Consider the following 22766-nt stretch of genomic DNA (forward strand, 5'->3'; position numbering starts at 1 on the left):
TCCAAGTATAGACTATACAAATGAACACTCTGAACAAATAATAGAAAAAATAGTTCAGTCACTCAGTCCTGTCCAACTCTTTGTGACCCCATGGACTGCAGCATTCCAGGCTTCTTTGTTCTTCACCAACTTCTGGAGCTAACTCAAATTTATGTCCATCAGGTCGGTGATGCCATCCAACCATCTCATCCTCTGTAGTCCACTTCTCCTCCTGCCTTCAATCTTTCCCAGTATCAGGGTCTTTTCTAAAGAGTCAGTTCTTCGCATCAGGTGGAGCTGATATTGGAGTATCAGATATACTTGCAAAGTATTGGAACTTCAGCCTCAGCATCAGTCCTTCCAATGAATATTCAGGACTGATTTCCTTGAGGATGGACTGGGTGGATCTCCTTGCAGTCCAAGGGACTCTCAAGGGTCTTCTCCAACACCACAGTTCAAAAGCATTAATTCTTCGGTGCTCAGCTTTCTTTAAGGTCCAACTCTCACATCCATACATGACTACTGGAAAAACCATAGCTTTGACTAGATGGACCTTTGTCCACAAAGTAATGTCTCTACTTTTTAATATGCTGTCTAGGTTGGTCATAGCTTTTCTTCCAAGGAGCAAGTGTCTTTCAATTTCATGGCTGCAGTCACCATCTCCAGTGATTTTGGAGCCCCCCAAATAAAATCTCTCACTGTTTCCTTTGTTTTCCCATGAAAACAAAGTGCCATCAAGTGATGGGACCGGATGCCATGATCTCCGTTTCTTGAGTGTTGAGTTTTAAGCCAGCTTTTTCACTTTCCTCTGTCATCCTCATCAAGAAGTTCTTTAGTTCTTCTTCGCTTTCTGCCACAAGGGTGGTGTCATCTGCATATCTGAGGCTATTGATATTTCTCCTGGCAATCTTGATTCCAGCTTGTGCTTCATCCAGCCCGGCACTTCTCATGATGTACTCTGCATATAAATTAAATAAGCAAGGTGACAATATACAGCCTTGACATGCTCCTTTCCCAATTTGGAACCATGTTGTTCCATGTCCAGTTCTAACTGTTGCTTCTTGACCGGCATACAGATTTCTCAGGAGGCAGGTAAGGTAGTCTGGTATTCCCAACACTTTAAGACTTTTCAAAAGTTCATTGTGCTTTATCCAGCCTGTCACTTCTCATGATGTACTCTGCATATAAGTTAAATAAGCAGGGTGACAATATACAGTCTTGATGTACTCTTTTCCTATTTGGAAGCAGTCTGTTGTTCCGTGTCCAATTCTAACTGTTGCTTCCTGACCTGCATACAAATTTATCAGGAGGCAGGTCAGGTGGTCTGATATTCCCATCTCTTGAAGAATTTTCCAGTTTGTGGTGATCCGTACATTCAAAGGATTTAGCATAGTCAATGAAGCAGAAGTAGATGTTTTTCTGGAATTCTCTTGCTTTTTCTATGATCCAAGGGATGTTACCAATTTGATCCCTGATTCCTCTGCCTTTTCTAAATCCAGCTTGAACATCTGGAAGTTCATGTACTATTGAAGCCTCACTTGGAGAATTTTGAGCATTACTTTGCTAGCATGTGAGTGCAACTGTGCAGTAGTTTGAACATTCTTTGGCATTGCCTTTCTTTGGGATTGGAATGAAAACTGGCCTTTTCCAGTCCTGTGGCCACTGCTGAGTTTTCCAAATTTGCTGGAATATTGAGTACAGCACTTTTACAGCATTATCTTTTAGGATTTGAAGTAGCTCAGCTGGAATTCTATCACCTCCACTAGCTTTGCTCACAGTGATGCTTCCTAAGGCCCACTTGACTTCGTATTCCAGGATGTCTGGCTGTAGTTGAGTGATTACACCATTGTGGTTGTCTGGGTCATTAAGATCTTTTTTTGTATAAAAAATGTACCTATAAGCTAAAACCAGTTCTAAATTCACTGCACATAAATGAAATTTCAAGGAAGTATCTACTAAATCTCAAGGACAAAATCTACCTAGCAACCACTGTATTCAAATAGGTTCAGTACAATGACCTGTAACCACCACTTTGTAGATGTCAGAAGTCAAACATCAGTGACCAAAAATTTTCTCTAGGTGTCAGTCATTTTGTAATCACTTTGCAGAATTATTCCACACGATCATGGAAAGTGGTCAAAATATCACCACTAAATATTAAGGTATCCTTGCCCTTTGGTTTCAGAGAATCTAACATTAAAATTCTGAATGTCAAAACTGAGTTTTGTTATTCAAATTCTAGATGACTACTATCACAATGTCCTTACATAAAGGACATTTGCAGAGATTCAAGCTACTTACTCACTTGAAAACACCTCTGTAGTATAATTCTAATAGAACGCCTATGGTTGTTAAGTTTCTACAGGGTAAATGCAAGGATGAGAGTATATTACTCGTATTTCCTGGTTCAGTTTGGAGACGGTATGCTCTGTGGATTCTTTCAGCTTCAGAAGTTTAGACTGTTCATTCAGTTTCTTCTTCAGATCAGCTATTTGACCCTCTAGCTCCTGGAGACGTTTCCGGCGGCGCTCACTCAACCTAAACACAGATTTTGTAGGAATGAGGACTAGCAGGAGCAAAGTCTGATTTCAAAAGACATAATAGTAGATTTCTAGGTTTACACCCTTGATATATATAATATAGGTGACCAGTCATATAGCCATCTTAAATAAGGAAGACTGGACTTCCCTGGTAATTCAGTGGATAAGAATCCGCCTGCCAATGCCAGGACTGGGGTTCATTTCCTGTCTGGGAAGATTCTACATGCCTTGGGGCTACCAAGTCCGTGCCCCACAACCACTGAGCCCACTTGCCACAACTATCAAAGCCCGCACATCCTAGAGCCTGTGCTCTGTAACAAGAGAAGTCCAGGCACTGCAACTAGAGTACTCCCCACTTGCTGCAATTAGAGAAAGCCCATGCACAGCAACAAAGACCTGGCACAGCCAAAAATAAATAAATAAATAGAAATTTTTTTAAAAATGAATACTACCCCCAAAACTAAAACTGTCTCAAAAATTAGAGCTTAATACAAAGAGTAAAGGAAATTTTTTGAGTATGTAACTAGGCAGTTGTCTCAATACTACTCCCCTTGACCCCCGCCACCGCCACTTTGTGTTAAAAGGATGGTTCTTTAAAAGCATTTCACTTCACTTTAGTTATAAGGAATAATTTTGATGATTGTTACACAAGTCTGAGATAGAAAGCAAACATTCAACATAACTTCTAAGAACATGAACTTTGGATACTATAGAGAAATATAATAGAATCATTGAGTAAAAAGAAGGTAGAATAGCCAATAAGGCAAAGGTCTAAGGGACAGTGGGATATTCTGGTAATTTGTCTTGGCTTTATTCTTAACTGACTAAGGGATGGCTAGATTGATTTTTCATTTACTAGCCTGAATATTAATTCTATTCACAAGTGAATTTACCATCAGCACAGGGACCAAGAAACTGCTGGTCTGGTAGGTCTGATAATCTTTCAAAATCTAGCTCAAATGCTAACTTCTTTATTTTTATTCTGTTTAATTTTAAATGCTAAATTCTTATAAAACCTTCCTTGATTATGCCACCCTGAACTGATATCTTCTGCCTCTGAACTCTTAAAGCGATTACTGCCCAAGAAATTTATTTGGCTACTAATCACATGCTGTGTTATGGTATTCTTTTACTGTCACCATGAAATGTTATTTAAAATCTCAATTCCTTTAATTTTTCTTTTGTTTTAGGTCTTCTCTCCATAATTAGGTTTAAATCCTCTAAGGGCAGGAAATGGCTCTTTTACTTTTCTATTTCCTCTACAGTTCTTCACACACAGTTAGGAACATGAAATTTATTGGCTTTTTTCTTACTTGGCTTGGTTGACATCCTTCTTTGCTGTTTGAAGTTCAAGAACCAATTCTTCTTTTTCCTTTTGCAAATTGATGACTTCCAATTCTAGATTTTTTATGTTATCCTAGAAATGTTATAGGTTGAGAGAAAGAAAGCATTACAAGGTAAAGGAAGAAGATCACTTCAACATTTCACATCTTAAGGAATTATGCATTCAATTTCTACCACTTCAGTTGCACACTAAAAACATTTCTACTCGATTTGATGGAGGTTAAAGTTATGTAGTGGGAAAAGTACCAACTTGGAATCCAAAGGCCTAGATTTGAACCTTGAGTCCAGCATACTCTATGTAAATAACTTAAGGAAAGCCATTTCATCTCTTTTAGCCTTAGTTTCTATGCAAAAAAGAGCTAACGTGGCAGGTCTGAGAGTTATCAGTCCTAAAAACAGATCTGCTTGCAAGTTGGACCTAGGCTCAAATCTGGGAACTTGGATTTTGGTAGGATTCCCACAATTTTAAGAGTGGCTCATTATGCCTGGACTGTGCAAGCAATACTTACCCTGAGCACATTGCTTTCCTTCTGGGAGTCTAGAATTTTCATATGTGCTAGGGACAAAACGCCTACATGAATTACCCCTGCTACCAATCCTGGACTCCTAGGCTCATGGGAGCTTCCCTGATAGACAACATTTCATACACATTGTTAAAACCCATTGCTGGAGGAATTAAGTACATACTATGTGACTCCATTGGAAGAAGACTCTTGGAAGCACTCAGTTTCCTACAGACTTTGCCCCATGTGCTTTTTCCCTTTGCTGATTTTGTTTTGTATACTTCCACTATAATAAACCTTAGCTGTGAGTATGACTATACTTGAATCCTGTGATTCCTCCTGGTGAACTGCTGAATCTGAGGGTGGTCTCATCTATGTAAGCAATTAACAACACTATCTGCCTCACAGGTTGTTGGGAAGATCAAATAAGACAAAAAAGTAAAAATATTTTGTAAATTGTAAAGAGCTGCACATTCTTGTATTTAGAACTTTCAAATGTATGCATGTATCAGCAACTGCAGTTCTGTATGCATTTAGAGAACAAATTCTAGAAATGGAAGTTTGGTAGCTCTTCTAAGATTGGGAAAACTCAATGAATAGATTCCTTTCTGCTCGCACAGGAAACTGGCTGAATGAGTGGTTAGTATCTAAGAAGATTATATGAAGGCCTTCGACCAGTATTGAAATGAGACAAAGAAGCAAAGGCAGGTTAGGTAGGGCCGTATCTAAATAGGCAAGAGCTATTTTTCAAGAAACACACTTTTAGTCATTTTAATATGAACAATGATCGCTTCTTGGTCTTTTGGCTAAGATCAAGTGTAATATGAACAATGAAAACCAATCTCACTGCTTTATATACCCTGTATATTTAAACTGACAATAATGTATGTGTGTGTACTTACAGAAGTAACACATGAAAACATTCTTAAAAAAATTATCCAGATAATACATATAAAGGGCAAGTTCCCTTGACTGCCTCACCCCTGCCAAAATTCCAGACCTCTCTCCAGAAGTAACCATTGTCATCAGCTTGGTCCAGATCTTCCAGACACTTTTTCCTAGACATTTACATACTATATATCTGGACATGTACATATTCTAGACATTTACATGGAAGTGTGTGCATTTATTTATTAAATATGTTGTGGCAAATGCCTAGAACATATATGTAAATAGATTTGAAAATAATATATATACATACATATGCTATATGTACATGTATGTAGATACCTACTAAAATATGTTAAAGATAGAGTCACATTATACATAGATAACATTTTGTCACTTGCCTTTTTTAAAAAAAGAACTTGGTCTTAGAGATTTATTTATATCAGTGCATACAGATCTCATTGTCTCAGTCTTTTTCTTTTTTGCCATAATGAAACATTCTTGTACATGCCTTCTGTGCACATGTGCAAGCCTCTTCTAGGGTAGAGACAGGTGGAATTACAGGTTCATGGGTGTACACATTTCCAATTTTAATAGATACTGACAAATTGTCTACCAAAGTGGTTATTCCAATTGATACTCTAACTAGCTATGTATGAGAGTACTTGTTTCCCTGTACCCTTGTCAACATTTGATATTGCTACATTTCAAAATTTTTATTAATTGGATAGGTAAAAAAACAGTATCTCTTCATTATGTATGCCACATTCAGTCAATCATTATCTCACTGGCTCTACAAGGGAAATAATTCAAATAGTTGACTACTGTACTATTATAATTCATGGTAATCTGCACTAACCAGAACTTATACCTCCTCAAATTTCCCTATAGCAGGACTTCCCTAGTGGTCCAGTGGCTAAGGCTTCATTCTCCCAATGCAGGGGGCCCATGTTCCATCCCTGGCCAGGGAACTAGATCCCACATGCCACAACTAAAGATCCTGTGAACTGCAACAAAGATCAAAGATTCCACATACCACAACTAAGACCTGGTGAGGCAAATAAATAAATAGATATTAAATTTTTTTTCTATAGAAATTCCTCACAGTGATAGGAAAATATTGTTTAGAACAAAGAGCTATCTTTATTTCTTAGAAAAAGACATTTACATGTGATTAAAAGGTACAGTTAACACTAATAATTTATTTCCTTTTAACTTTAAAGTTTGGAAGCTCAAGCATATTTGATTCCAAGGGGAAAAAACAGATACATTATCTTGCTACACCTATAGCTCTAGCTTATTACCAGCACCCATCATAGGGTCAGAAGTACTCTGAGGAAACATGTTCCTGAGTTTCTAGGCAAATGTACAAGAAAGAGAGGAATAATTTCTCAGCCTTATTATTAATCCTTTGTTTATCCTGAAAAGGCCAAAATACATTTGACCTAAAAAAGGGTGCCTTGTATGTCCTGTTAATATGGAGGATTGAGCTATGTATTTAACTTGCCCTCTCTTGAAAACCTACTACAATGACCTCCCCAAAGGATATAAATCAACAAGGATGAAGAGAGTAGTCAAGAAATTAAACAAACTTTTTTGGAAGAGGAAAAGAATTGTGTAAGTGGTAACTGACTCAGTAGAGTAAATTTAAAAAGTTAAACTGTGACTCCCATAGACAAATGTTAAGAAGAAACAAACCAATTTGTATCAAAACCCCAAAGAGGAGCAGAGCTTTCCTCTTGGGAGAAGCTGAACCTGACAGGCTGAACTCATAGGCAGCAGACACAACAAAAGACAGGGATAAATTAACATACTATTGATAGGGGATTAAATAAGAAGTCTGTATATAACCAGAGAGACTTCAACTCTCCTATTTGCTGAGTTACCAGAAATAGGGCATATTGCTATTCTCCCCACACAACTCTAGGCAGGAGAATGAAAGATTTCTTTATTGGTAACTGACCAGCCCAGAGAAACCTATGCATAAAGAACTTCTTATTGGCTAATTTATTTACTTATGGCTGTGCTGGGTCTTCTTTGCTACATGCAGGCTGTCTCTAGTTGCAGTGAGTGGAGGCTATTCTTTGTTGCAGTACACAGGCTTCTCATTGTGGTGGCTTCTCCTATTGGCTATTACTGTCTCACTCTTAAATATCAATGGATAACCAAAAATCACTAGAAATTTGAAGAAAACGTCTTACATTAGAGAAAGACCAAATCAAATACACTAAAAAAAGGAATTTGAATGAAACAGAGGCAAGGCAGGAAGAAGAAGAAAAGTTCAACAAAATTTAATTTCTATCCTTAAAGATGAGTACTGCATCCATGAAAAAAAAAAGAAGATATTATAAAAAGGAACAACTAGAGGATTTTAAAAAATCTTAGAAATAGGCAAATAAAAACATTTAGCAGGAGTGGAAGGAAATCTCCCAGAGAGTGGAATAAAAAGACAAAGAAATAGAAAATACAAGGGAGGAGATAAGAAAAGCAGAGACGAAATCTCAGAGATCCAGTATCTGGCTAAGAGGAGTGCAAGAAAAGAGAAAACAGAAAATAGTGATGGGCATTATCAAAGAAATAATACAAGAAAACTTCCCACTAGAGAAGAATACAAATTTCTAGATTGAAAGGACTCACAAAGCACAAAGCACAATATGTGAGAACAGATACACACTAAGGCACATCATTGTGAAATTCAAGAATATCTGGGGACAAAGAAAAGATCCTGAAAGTTGCCAGAGGAGAGGAAAATACAGGTCAAATAAAAAGAATCAGGGGTCTTCCCTGGCAGTCCAGTGGTTAAGAATCTGTGCTTCCAATGTAGGGGGGCTGTGGGTTTAATCCCTGACATGGGGATTAAGACCCCAAAAGCTGTTAGGTGTGCCCTCCTCCCCATAAAAAACGTATCAAGAATTATAATGGATTTCTAATCAACAGCACTGGAAATAGAAGATAATGGAGCAAATCTTTCAGGATTCTGAAGAAAAACAATTCCCACTGCAGAATTCTAAACCCAGACAAATTAACAAATGTAAGAAACAGCACTATCATTTCCACCATAACAAACAAAAAGCTATTTTCAGGCATGCTGTGAATGGTTTAAAACATTTTCCTTTCATGTACACTTTCTCAGAAAGCTATTTGGGTTGTACTCCACCAGCACAAAGAGGTAGCCCAAGAATGAGGAAGACATGGAATTGGTTTCAGCACAGAGATGAGCAGTAAAGCATTGCTCCTAGTAAACAATGGTCCCAGGCTGATGGGTGGGCAGTAGGCCTAGAGAAAACAAACCAAGACAGAAGATAGGAGGGTTGTCTTCAAGAAAGAAATGGACTGATAAACTACCTGGTACATTTGTTCTACTGAGAGGAGCTTTACAATTCTGTTAAGAAGTTTAGAGATAAATTATCTTTTTGTTTATTTCTTTGGCTGCACTGGGTCTCAGTTGTGGCACAAAGGATCTTTGATCTTTAGTTAAGGCATGCAAACTCTTAGTTGCAACATGTGGGATCTAGTTTCCCGACCAGGGATTGAACCTGGGCCCTTTGCACTGGGAGCACAGAGGCTTAGCCACCGGACCACAAGGGAAGTTCTGAAGATAAATTATTTTTTTCTAAATTGTATTTATTTATTTTGGCTATGTTAGGTCTTTGTTGCTGTGCAAAGGCTTTCTCTAGTTGTGGCGAGCCAGGGCTATTCTTTGTTGTGGTGCACAGGCTTCTCATTGCAGTGACATCTCTTGTTGCAGAGAATGAGCCCTAGCTGTATGGGCTCAGTAGTTGTGGCACTCAGGTTTAGTTGCTCTGTGACATGTGGGGTCTCCCTAGACCAGGGATCAAACCCATGTTCTTTGTATTGGCAGGCAGATTTTTAACCACTGGACCACCAGGGAAGTCCTCAGTGATAAATTATTGACTGGTACACAGAAGACTAAGTAAATTAAAAAATGAGATTATTATTATTATTAGCTGCACTGCTCGGCTTATGGGATCTTATTTCCCTGACCAGGGATTGAACCTGGTCCCATAGCCATGAAAACCCCCAGTGCTAGCTACTAGACTACCAGGGAACTCCCCAAAATGAGATTATTAGCTTCAGGAAATGCAAAAGGCTGTACAAGAAAGAAAATGGAATCACATTATACTATGTGGCTCAGCTATAAAACTTGTGTGATCATAAAATTTAAACAGTAATTATTCATTTAATCAAAAACTGTGAAAGGGTGAGGCAATGTGCATGGGGGAATGTATACGAGAGCTAATATTCCCATCTTCCATAGTGGGAAGTCAATTGATAATGTATAAAAATTTTAAAGTAACAACTATACTACCAACTCTTATCTAGAAATCTGGAAGTAAATGTCAGAGGAAACAGCTTTAAAAACTTAAAGTATAAGCCTAGGGAATAGGAGAGAAGGTAGTTTGCTTTTATTTTTCTGAGGATTGTATTATTTGACCTGTAAAAATGATATACATGCTTTTGTGTGACATAAAAAATAAGTTTTAAAAATGTTAAGACTGTGATAACAAAATGGAAATACAACCTCTACTGGCAACTTGGCTGTTATTTTGGAAGCAACTTCTACTCTATAGAAAAAAAAAGTGGTGAAAATTACTTAGGAGAAACACTTTACTTAATTTCGTTTTGAAAATTTACGGGAGCTGGTGGTAGAAATGTATAATATAGGGATTTCTTGAGAACAACATATAGGACTTTGGGGATCTGAATAGGAAAACAATCCATCCTCTCCCCTTCCAATTCTGCTGACATCCCAGGGGTCTGAATAGGAAAACAATCCATCCTCTCCCCTTCCAGTTCTGCTGACATCCCTTTGTGGATGGGAAACACTGGGCTACATGGGAAAATAAGGTCTGGAGCAAGGGTAACCTTGTGGACAACCTATGAGCCCAAGACTTGTCTTTAAGTAAAGACCTGATTTTAATTAGCCAGAGCCACTTAGGACTAACATTAGGAAAAGCAGTTTACCCATTTGCCAGGTCATGAGACATCCATTACTGGTGTCCTCATAATTCTCTCTAGAACCCAGACCATCTACTAAGAGACGTACCTTCCTTAGAATCCCAGCATAGTTATTAGAACAATTCTCTACAAGTAAGGACCACATTTATTATAACATTATCTATTTATTAAATACCTGTTATATAAGTAAGGTATTAGATTAAATGAAAGAAAATTACAGTTTCTTTATCCTGAATGTACCCTTCTGTGTTTAACCAACAGTACAACTCTAGTCATACTGTGCATTTTATGTTGCCTTGTCATCAAAAACGGTGTGTCTGTTTTCTTACTGTATAACTAAAGAAAGATGGTCGACATGATTATCATGTGCTCTAGTAAATATTTTACCTGGTACTGGAAATGGATGGGCTGTAGTTGGCTGTCATTCTGAGTCATTTTCTTGGCTAAGGCCTCTTTCAGTGCAAGGGCTTTATTTAACTCAACCAGCTCCTTAGACATCTGAGCTTGACGTAGAGCATGCTGAGTGGTGAAAGCATCAGAAGACCTGCTGCTCTCTGGACTGATGGCCTCTTGCTGGAAAAGATCAGGATAATGATTTGTAAGAGAAATAAGTAACTGGAGTTCTTAGGCACTGTTTCATCAAGTCTCACAGCCACTTCTCCATTATCAGTCCCTCTGTTCTTTTAAAACTGGCTTCTCATACATTTGCTTTAAACATCAGAAATAAATTGAGCTAACCCATTTCCCTGCTCTCACAAGCACCTTATTTTTTATATCCTTTGACTGACTCTTTTAGAATGAACCAAGTTTCTTGCTCTTTTCTTTATAGGTCTGGCCAATATTTCTTACTTTTACCTTATTCTAAGGGGTCCTTAGAGGAGAGAGGGCTCTGGAAATGGCACTTTGTAATGGTGGAAATGGAGAAGAGGTTTCATTTATTCTTAGAGCTGACCTCTGGCACCTGATTTATCTATCTTTCTTCTTTCAGAATATAAAAAAATACCAATATATATTTGTTTTGGGGGGAAAAGCTATCTCAAGCAAACCATTGTCCAGCCTTTTATTTTGACTTTGCTCTATAACCATCAGCCAATTTCTAACACATTTGATCTATTCTTGTGACTTGAATGCTCAAAATATTTTCTTTGGTTCTTTTAGCCCCTAACGACTGCATCTATAGAAACTTATGCTGAGAAAAAATTCTCTCCCATTTCTTTTCTAATGCTTTTTTTATTTTGCCATAATTTTCTAGTTTGTTTCCTTCATTGTCTTGATGTGCTAGACAGTTGATACAGAATACAAGCATCTAACAAGAAATCAGTACGCCAGACTGCAAATATAGAAAGTGGCATCCCTGAGAAGCCCTGTCACCCATTACCAGTTATACTACTAGAGAGAGATCCTATCCAATTTAGGGATTTTATACTTAGCTTAGATTTATACTCAAGAGTTCTAAATTTCCAGGGCATTCTATGGAGGATGGTAACAATCAGGGATTCTCTTCCTCAGCTGAGTGATAAATTATAAGGAATGGCACAGTTAATTCTCCTGGATCTACACAAAGGGCCAATTACTTACTGTTTCTGGTTCTATTGCAGTATCAATGGCTGCAGTCATGCAAGCAACAGTTTCATCCTGCAATGACAAATGATGTCGCAGTTTAGGAGCTTACTAGTGGGTTTTATATGGGTTATTTAGTTGTTTTCAAGTGTATATAGAGATCATTTAAGGTATTGGACCAATTTTGTAGTCACATATACCACTCACCGCCCCCCCCCCCACGTTTCCACTTCCCAACTCTCAAGAATCTGTCTTCTTTGTAAAGGTCAATTGTGTGGTCTTTGTAAAAATAAGGTCATGTAGCAACTGATATTTATTGCACCTGTCCTGCTCTGCCAGAGATCACTGAACTAGAGTGAAACAGTCATTCAAACAGGCCAAAGTTTAATCCACTTTATAGATGCTACCCTTTCTTTTTATGTTTTTTTTACCACTAGTCTACCTCTGTAATGTACAGGTCTAGTCAGTTCTTATGGACACAGCATCCTAAGATCAGACATAGCAAATAAAGGCAATGCAGCAGAAAAGTGAATATGATGAAGGATTATTTTTGATTTTTATTTTATAGCCAGTCAAAGTAGCAAGAGCCTACTCTACAAGGAAATAAATGCCCCAGAAAAATGTGCTCATGAAGTCAGACAAACATACTTCAGATTCTCTGCCTCATATGCATTGGAACAAATCATATGCAGTTACTCCAGGTAGTGGTTACTTGAAGGTAAAGGGTAAGCACTGATTCCCTCTCAGAGAAGGGCACAATCCTTTTTGGGGCATTAGAATAACAACCACCTAAAAGGGAAACCTAAAGCCACTTATTAGGACAAATTTGTTTACAGGCTATCATATGAGCAAGCTTTATTTTTCCCACCAGAATTTAGGTTTTATTTGGCATTGAAACATAAGGATTACCACTTCTGTTTAAGTGATTCTGCAAAGTCCTCTGAAGAAAGGATTATTTTCAAGATGTCATATGATTAAGGTCATAGGTAAAAGAGCTATTGGCTCAATAGCAAGGAAATAAATTTAGGGTTAGCACAGGGAGTCTCTGCATCAGCCTAGTGAAACATTACATAGTTACTGAAACTTGAATCTTATTACCTTTAAGGCAAGGAGTGAAAGAAGCCCTTAGTGGGACTTTCCTGGAGATCCAGTGGTTAAGACTCCATGCTCCCAGTGCAGGGGGCATGAGTTTGATCCCTGGTTGGGGAACTAAGATCCTGCTATGTCACACAGTGTGGCCAAAAAAAGAAGAAGAAGAAAAGAGGCCCTTAGTAAATGCTGTTTGTAAAGCATTTCCCTTATTCTGCCTAGAAATTCCTAATCAGTGAGACTCAAAGAGGATTCAAAGGAAGACCCAGTGTTCTCACATCCTTTCTTATTATGATTTACAGTACTGGTGATTCTCCAAGGCTAGGACATACTAAACTCTTCTTAAAAAACAGAACACTTCAAAATACTATAGGTTAATGGTTACCTTTTCTCCCTCCCAGTTCAGTTCAGTTGCTCAGTCGTGTCCGACTCTTTGCGACCCCATGAATCGCAGCATGCCAGGCCTCTCTGTCCATCACCAACTCGCGGAGTTCACTCAAACTCATGTCCATCGAGTCGGTGATGCCATCCAGCCATCTCATCCTCTGTCGTCCCCTTCTCCTCCTGCCCCCAATCCCTCCCAGCATCAGAGTCTTTTCCGATGAGTCAACTCTTCGCATGAGGTGGCCAAAGTACTGGAGTTTCAGCTTTAGCATCATTCCTTCCAAAGAACACTCAGGGCTGATCTCCTTTAGAATGGACTGGTTGGATCTCCTTGCAGTCCAAGGGACTCTCCCTCCCAGTAAGTCTCAGTAAAATGACTAGTTATAGACCTATCCTAGATTAACAGGACCTATGACACTGGCTTTTGGAGACTTTTTCTAGGGCTTTCCAGAGGGTCACGATCAGAGTAGATCTGATTCAACATGCCCTGAAGAAGATATGCCGTTACTTTGAGTTTACCTTTTGGCCCAATATAATTTCAACGCTAAGGTTTAAGCTTTGGTGACGTTCTATGTGAACATGTCAGGATTCTGTCTTTATAATCCTAAATGTAAATATATAACAATAGGATTTATTTCAATCTAATAGCCTCTTTCTTCCCCATTTTAAGGTTACCATGAACCTCTTGTAATAAAAAGACATACATTTGCTGAAGGTGGTGGTCAGGTGAACAAGGCCATGGTACATTGAGCTACATTAACCAGCAATACCCACCAAAATGAAGTTTGTGCTTACAGGCTATAGGCAATAGCATTATTGGCATGCAAAAATCTTTTTATGGAACTGGTCTTGAAGGAGGGGATAAAAACAAAAAAGAAATTTTGATTTTGTGGGAATTGAAAGGACTGCATGAATTTCCTCACAGGTAACTGTTATAGGAGGTTTGCTTGAATTATATTTTATAGGAAGAAATAGTACAGTTTAGCACTTAAAACCCCAGGAGAAAGGTCCAGGAACAATGACTGCCTCATAACTGAAAAGGGGGTGTTCACCCGTCACTTAAAATAAAAATAGTTTTAATCCAAAATAAAGGGCACAAGCATTTACATTTGAAACATTTTGCTTTCACTGTAGTGAGTCTTAATAAAAGCCACAGGATACATTGTTGTGTATTTCCAAAAAAAAAAATATGTAGCTAGAAGGGTCTCCAAACAATAGACACAGAAAACTCTGATTCAAAAGTCCAGCAGGAGCCCTGAGTAAAAGGTTATTCTACCTAATGGTGACAGTGGATGGAAGCCAGGGACTTTATCAGCTTGTGGCAATCTTTAGCACCCTCTTGCTATGTGTGCCGAGTGAATTTTAGTGGCAGACACTGCAGTTCTCTAGAGTTCCTCTGAGCCAGCCACCACTAGCAACTTCCTCCATAGGCACGCCAGGCACCAGTCATGCTGCCAGATCTTCACTGAGGATATGACTTATATTATTTTGTTAACTTTGTTCCATTGATTTCCTTCTTCATCTTTCCCATGTGACCCAAAGACCCAGAAATAAGATGATGTAGAATCCTTTAAGATCAGTGTAGTGGCTATGAACAATGGTGCCCTGGATCACTCTTTTCTGATCTTAATAAGTTTTGGCTCCAGCAGGGTTCTGCAGCCTTGACTATCTGAATTCTGAGGCAGTCTCTCACAAAGTTTTCATACATAAGATGCTTTACCTCTATTACAGATGGTGAAATTGAACCTTGTGATAGTCATTCTCTAGCATGCACTCTATCTTCAGCCACAATGATGTTCTTACCATGTTTTAAACATTTATACCTCTGCTTTTGTGATTACCTTTTCCTCTATATAGATCATCCTTTCCCCTTTCTCTGTGTGGCAAACTCCTACTCATTTTTTTGGACCCAGTTTCTTCTTCCTGAATTTTCTAGGCAGTTAATCACCCCTTCTGTTGGGCTCCCATTACTCTTTGCTCATACTGCTGATGTAAAAGGGTTAAAACAGACATGAGAGAGAGTTCCTAGTTTTCCTTGCCTCCTTTTCCTTTCTCCCTTTTTTGCCAACTCTCCCACCTGTCATCCTTGACCAACTGACAAAAAACAAGACTTGCAAGAACAATTCTTGAAAATAATTAGATAATCAGCAGCATGGGATTGCATCAACATTCTTGAGCAAGAAGCATGAAAACCGGAGCATCCTCCAATCAAAAGATTCACAGCAATTAACAACAAAAACTGCCACCTGAGTCAAACCACAAAGATACACATCCTATCTTCTTACCCTATGAAACTCCAATCATATTTCAACTCAGGGAGTTAGTTGGAGTTCAGGAGACCCCGGAGTATATCAGCTGAATAATGTCTTTAATCTTGACTTAAGTCACTTGAATTATTTTCTTTTGATATTAATGCAGTACCTAGCAAGGTTACACAGCTAGTGAGTGGCAGAATGGGCTTCAAACCAGGGTTTTTCTGGCCCTGGAACTCAGATTCTCAAATACTATGGCCTGTTTGTTGGATAAATTAACTGTCATCTTGGACTACCTGTTACAATTTTATACAGTACTACTTATTCTAAAACACTGCTTTCTAGTCTTTTGGTAGTTTACTCATTTAATCTCTTGAACTGGCCATCCTAAACATTCCCCCCACAATATTGTATGGTATTTTTTTCACTGACTCTTTAAGAGTAAAACAGAGGTCTGGATGATTTTATGATACTCTGTTGACAACTCTACAACACCACGGGGCAAGACCCAGGGTAGAGAATCACTGTTCTGGTAAAATTAAAACCTCTGTTTCAGAGCTATGAATATCTAGCAGGCATTTACATACACATTACTGCTTCATAATAATAATCAAGAAAGTACAGATGGAACAAAACAAACCCTAATCTTTTACCAACCATGACCCTGAACATAATATGATTTTGATTTTTAAAAAAAGTATTTATGCCTAAGGACTAAGAGAAGGAACATCAAAATAAGAGGTTTTTAGGATGGTGGGACTGTAAGAATTTGTCATCTGGAAAAAACAACAACCTCCGTCCCAATAAAACTCACCCACAACTACTATAATAGTTCTAAAAATAAATAGAAATGGGAACTTATAGCAGAATGATCAGTCAAACTAATTTATTACTGGTTATAAAAGAGAGCTATGGTATTCCCTGGAGGCTCTACACTATGGGTCAGAATCCTGCTTATTTAAAATCTGGGTATGGTATAAGGCCTCTTATTAAGTTAGCCTATACTGAAAGGACAGCAAATCAATGACTGCTGCTTGAACTACCCAGGCAATTTTGCACCCTTGTGTTGCTGTTTCCAGTGTGTGATTAGAATACTGAAATAATAATGTTCCATTGCACATGTGATCTATGAGTGTTTTAACTAATTCAATATTCAGATTGTATCCAATGATCCATGATCTTTGTCCTCAACAGCTCACAATCGAGTTGTTTCAGCAAAAAGTACAGGGTTAGATGGGTTTATGAGCATCAAGAGAAGCAAACGAAAGCAATATGGCTATTTACACTACCCTTACTTAGCTTACCGATAGCTGGGTAATCACTTGCTGCAGGTTACGAATTATTTCTACATTTTCTTTTAATTCCTGGTCTTCCAAAGTCTCCACTAGCTTTTGAAGATCCACTTTGCAGCTGAAAATTTAAGCAAAGGAATCCAAGGGTTAATCAAAGGCCAGTGAATCCATGTTATGCACTAAGGTGGTATAGGTCACTAACAAACATCTGGGAGGAAACTTACGCTGCATGCTTTCTGAGCTCTTCTAGCTTGGCATTCATTTTTTCATTTGCTTGTTCTGTCTGCAACAAAGATCCAAGAGATCATCAGTGGAAGTGTCTGATAGCCTCACCTAATTATGCCCTCTCTTCTACTCTTAATGGATTAAAACCTAGGTAGAAAGGCTGCCTCATTTGCTGTAATAGAGGATTTACTGGGCTTTGGTTATTTAGAAACGTGTTTTTTAACAGTCATGGAAATTAGCCCTTCAGTCAACATGAGCTACTAAAAATAGCATCCAAGCAGCTGGGTCTTCTGCTTGCAATGAAGCTCAGCTATAGGGTAGAGTGTGAAGCCTTAATTCCATAGAGAACCTTGCAACTGGGGGAAAAAGCAATACTTCTTGGCATGATATTCCTTGCTGTGTGCAAAAAGCCCACTTGCCTGATAGTCTTAGCAAAATAAAGCAAGAAAAAGGATGAGGTATAAGAATGATGGCAGAGAAGACAAAATGGCAGAGACAGCTACATTTTGGAAAGGGTGATTGATACTTTTCATTTTATTTTAATCACAGTATCTGTAACATGCTAGATGCTGCAACAGATTTGGGAAGGGCAGTTTATATAGGACAAAAATGCTGTGCTTGTTATGAAGTTCTGACAAGACATCAAACAAAAACCCTTTGGGCAGCCATTGTAACAACCTTAAAAAGGTCAGATGGGTACGTGGCTAGAATAACAAGTACTGTCTGTTACGTCAGCCACACTTACATGTTACACAGCTTCTAGGGTTACTTCAAAGACATAAAATGTAGCACTGGAGATAGAAAACTGTATATAAAAAATTCCCTAGATCCCATTTTCACCCTTCTGCTAGTAATGGACATTACAATGGACCTAGGATTTGGCCTCCTTTAAAGAAATCTTTAAGCAGCTTACCGTTCCTTGACTGGAGTACACTGATGCATGAAGGTGTATAAATTACAGATGTTCAATTACATTTTAGTGGAAACTCATTTTCACTGCTGGCAATAGCTGTGTTTAGAGCTGTATTTACAGCTGTGACTGAGCTGTATTTAGACTAGCAGAAAAATGTTAGTGACAAGAGCCAGAACTGAACCAGGAGGTTACTATCTGACAGGTAGTAGGACACAAAACTGATGTAGATAGTTACATTGTGATCCACCATTTGAAAATTGACCATATGTAAAAGGTGCTAAAATTAATTCCCCAGATGTTTCATCTCATCATGGCAGCTGTTAGGATGGGATGTGAAATGTGACAACATTTGGGGAAGGGAAATAGAAAGGAACTAAAATCTTAGTGAGGAGATAGATACTTGGTATTATGGATGATTAGGCAGAACTTAAGTTGACAGAGGGACCTGGTTCTTTCCTCTCTGCTCTTTTAGAACAAATCCATTTTAAAATGGGATTCATGAAGATTCTTTGTGGTAGATACATAGGTGTTCACAGTATAATTCATTTAACTTCTCTGTATGTTTGATTATACTTTGTTGGATTTTCCCTGGAGGGGTTCCATGGAGGATATGGCAATACTAATCCATTTCTTTTCATGTAACTTGTCTCTCATAATGAGAAGCACATTAAATATTTCAGAAACTAAAGCTAATAAATGTCCAGACTGCTAGTTTAGTTTTGGAGCCTCACCAAAATGATCCTCTCCAACATCTGAGCTGTCTGACCAGCAGCCTCACTTAGACCACGACTCAATTTTTCATTCTCCTCTACCAGTGACTGATTCTTCTCCATTAAGGATTGCAGATTCTCTGATGGCTCCACACTAAAACAAAGAAAGTAACATATTAGAAAAATATCTGATCAATAATACCTATATTAGAGGTGGATTAAAAATATATATCCCATAGGCCTTTGCAGGGCTTGGTTTAAAATTACCCCTCACAAATCTAGAAAAAGTATGTCCATTCTTCCAGCCAGGTAGTATACTGGATAAATAAAAATGTATGCCTGAACTACTTTAAATTAATGGCTTGCAGGAAAGTAATAATTTAGAGCCAGATATGGTTGGAAAATTCTGAAAGAGATGGGAATACCAGACCACCTGACCTGCCTCTTGAGAAACCTGTACGCAGGTCTGGAAGCAACAGTTAGAACTGGACATGGAACAACAGACTGGTTCCAAATAGGAAAAGGAGTACGTCAAGGCTGTATATTGTCACTCTGCTTATTTAACTTCTATGCAGAGTACAACATGAGAAACGCTGGGCTGGATGAAGCACAAGCTGGAATCAAGACTGCCGGGAGAAATATCAATAACCTCACAAATGCAAATGACACCACCCTTATGGCAGAAAGTGAAGAAGAACTAAAGAGCCTCTTGATCAAAGTTAAAGAGGAGAGTGAAAAAGTTGGCTTAAAGCTCAACATTCAGAAAACTAAGATCATGGCATCTGGTTCCATCACTTCATGGCAAATAGATGGGGAAACAGTGGCTGACTTTATTTTCTGGGCTCCAAAATCACTGCAGATTGTGATTACAGCCATGAAATTAAAAGACGCTTACTCCTTGGAAGGAAAGTTATGACCAATCTAGACAGCATATTAAAAAGCAGAGACTTTACTTTGCCAACAAAGGTCTGTATAGTCAAGGCTATGGTTTTTCCAGTGGTCATGTATGGATGTGAGAGTTGGACTATAAAGAAAGCTGAGTGCCAAAGAATTGATGCTTTTGAACTGTGGTGTTGGAGAAGACTCTTGAGAGAGTCCTTTGAACTGCAAGGAGATCCAACCAGTCCATCCTAAAGGAGATCAGTCCTGGGTGTTCACTGGGAGACTGATGTTGAAGCTGAAACTCCAATACTTTGGCCACCTGATGCAAAGAGCTGACTCATGTGAAAAGACTCTGATGCTGGGAAAGATTGACGGCAGGAGAAGAAGGGGATGACAGAGGATGAGATGGTTGGATGGCATCACCATCTCAATGGACATGGATTTGGGTGAACTCTGGGAGTTGGTGATGGACAGGGAGCCCTGGCATGCTGCGGTTCATGGGGTTGAAAAGAGTCGGACACGACTGAGTGACTGAACTGAACTGAAGGTTGCAACAGGAATGACTAACTTTTATCCTTAGTTCTTGTTTTAAGATCTTTTTACTTATTCCAAATATGTAAGAAGTTTCCCTCTTCTCATTCTCAATCCTTCATTAAAGATTAGGGAAGCAGAGAAAGAAGGGGTATGGAGGAGGTAGAAGTGAAACTCCTCATGGTCAAACTTTAAGCTCATCAACATAAGTGACTTACCGATCTGCTGTACAGTTTAGAGAAATAGCATTTAGGAACCAAAATGTTGAAATGATGATCTGTGGTCACTAAGAACACATTTCGCAACTTTCCATAAATAAATGCTCCCTTCTAAATGCTTGCCTTGTTTCAAACTGATGACCCACAGACTCCTGTTCATTTGTCTATCAATTTTTAATGGCTTAGCGTGGGTGGTGGCAACAATAGCATTCATTTCAAATAGTGAAAGGAAGGGACAGAAATAGTTTAAAAGATAAGAACGTTTGGAATTTATGCAGATAATTTGCTATATCAGTTCCAGGATAATGAAGCAGATCAATAAAAAGCAGTTTTGATTTGCCTTTTTTTTTTTTAATACACTGGGATTAATTGCTCAAAAGACTGGAAAATAGGACTGGCAAAAAAAGATCAGAAGAAATATGAAGATTCGATTTGAAGGAAATGGCAGGGGGAAATGAATAGTTGCAAGGATATAATAAAGAGAAAAAAGGACAAGGAACAGCTGTTCTCAATCTTAAGAAAGAACAGAAAATGAGTTTAGGAACAGATGCCCTCTCGCCCAGTTTAAGACTTCCACGAGTTCTTATAGAAGATCTTAGCATGTTCTTTATCAAAAAGTTATCTCGCATACAGGGTTATCATTACCATCTTTCTAAATTCCATATATATGTGTTAGTATACGGTATTGGTGTTTTTCTTTCTGGCTTACTTTTAACCTCCAATTAAAATAAATAAATTTATATTAAAAAAAGTAAAAAAAAAGTTAATAGCAAGGCCACACTATAGGGTCTCATATTATACTGTTGAGAATTTATTACAACTCTTATGAAGGAATGTTCAATTAAAATGTGGATTATAAAATAAACTATGGGTAAATTTAGAGTTATTTTAGATTGTTCTGATTTCTTTATTGTTATTAAACTTCCATGTATCATTCATGCAAGTTGACAAGTTCCAAAGTAATACTTTTTACTCAATAGTTTCTTTCCCTCTAAAAATTTCCAAGGTTTCTCCATATGGAGGAAATACAATGGAAACCAATGTTTCCTCTTTTCAGATGCTATTTAACTGCCAATGCCACAAGGAATTCAAGTTAGTTGAGTATGTGCAAATTGACAAATAGGCTCAGAAAATCTATACAAAAGCTTCAATGACACACATTCAACAAGAAAAGTATTTAACCTAAGGAAAAAAGCAAAAAAAATTCATGTCTATAAGCTAAATTTTGTTAAAAAGCCTTAAGAAACATCTCTAAAAATATAACTGTACATTTTTGAGGAAAGAGGCAGCATCTTTATTTCTCTGAAAAACATTGAACAATTGAGCTAAATTGATTCTTTCATCAACTGTTTCTTAAAATCTGTTACTTATGTAGCTGAAATTATATCCTACAGGTTATTCTAGGTAGTCAGATGTCTGAAATGGTTTTGGTTAGTCTTGTCTTACATGAAACAAGTCTACACTAAATTGAAAGGAAAGGAAGATAGGTCAACTGCTTCTAAACTGGCTATACTAGAACGAATGTTTAGCAGACCTTTTAAAGGATCCAAGCTTTCTTCAGTTTCTTTATCCAACATTCTTAAAATATTATCAGAAAACCAAGATTAAATGATCCAAAGAGGGAGGAATTCAAAGAGAAAGGCAGTCATTTCTGGGTGATAAAATTATGGCAATTTTGAGATTTATTCTTTATACTTTTCTAAATGTCCTACAAGAAGCAATGTATCACTTTTATAATCAGAAAAAATGATTGAGTTATTGAAAAATAAGGATATTAAAATAAAACAGGTTCACACCAAACTCCAAATGGAAAAATGAAATTTACAAAATAAAAGCAACATAAGTACTAGAAGAAAACATGGGTGAATTCCTCTTTAATCTTGGCATAGGGAAAGGCTTTCTAGCTATGAATCAAAATTCAGAAACATGAGGAGAACATAAAAACAATGTAGTCACTTTGGAAAATGGCTTGGCAGTTTCTCTAAAAGTTAAACATATGACCCCGAAATTCCACTTGTACCTTCCCAATAAAAAACATATATCCATCCAAAAACTTGCAATTGAATGTTCATGGCAGCATAATTGCTAATAGCCCCAAAGCTGAAACAACCCCAAAGTTCATCAACTGGGAAACTGATAGACAAAATGTGGTATATCCAGACAACAGAGTACTATTTAACAATGAAAAGGTATGAAGTACTGATAATCTCAGAAATACTATAGGTCAAAGAAATCAGATAAAAAGTTCACATACAGCAAGATTCCACATATATGAAATGTCCATAATAGGCAAATGTTATAGAAAGCAGATTAGTGATTGCCTGGGTTTGGGAGTGGGAATAGGAGTGACTACAACTGGCACAAAGGATCTTTTTGGAGTGATAGAAATGTTCCAAAATTGGATTGTGGTGATAGCTGCACAACTCTGTAAATTTACTAAAACCCACTGAATTGGGACTTCCCTGGTGGTGCAGTG

General features: G+C 37.9%; 1 protein-coding gene across 1 annotated transcript in view; it reads right to left on the reverse strand.

Annotated features, from left to right (window-relative positions):
* KIF4A (kinesin family member 4A) overlaps positions 1 to 22766 on the reverse strand; it is a 130760-nt gene that overhangs the window by 42011 nt on the left and 65983 nt on the right. Inside the window, exons 11-17 of the mRNA XM_040265741.1 lie at positions 18681 to 18813; positions 17036 to 17094; positions 16824 to 16929; positions 11813 to 11869; positions 10622 to 10807; positions 3833 to 3936; positions 2373 to 2517 (exon numbers count right to left, since the gene is read on the reverse strand). Of these exons, the coding sequence (XP_040121675.1) occupies positions 2373 to 2517; positions 3833 to 3936; positions 10622 to 10807; positions 11813 to 11869; positions 16824 to 16929; positions 17036 to 17094; positions 18681 to 18813 (790 nt within the window). The remainder of the gene's footprint in view (positions 1 to 2372; positions 2518 to 3832; positions 3937 to 10621; positions 10808 to 11812; positions 11870 to 16823; positions 16930 to 17035; positions 17095 to 18680; positions 18814 to 22766) is intronic.

The sequence above is a fragment of the Oryx dammah genome, unplaced genomic scaffold (assembly GCF_014754425.2).
Source record: "Oryx dammah isolate SB20612 unplaced genomic scaffold, SCBI_Odam_1.1 HiC_scaffold_23, whole genome shotgun sequence".
In the NCBI taxonomy this organism is placed as follows: Eukaryota; Metazoa; Chordata; class Mammalia; order Artiodactyla; family Bovidae; genus Oryx; species Oryx dammah.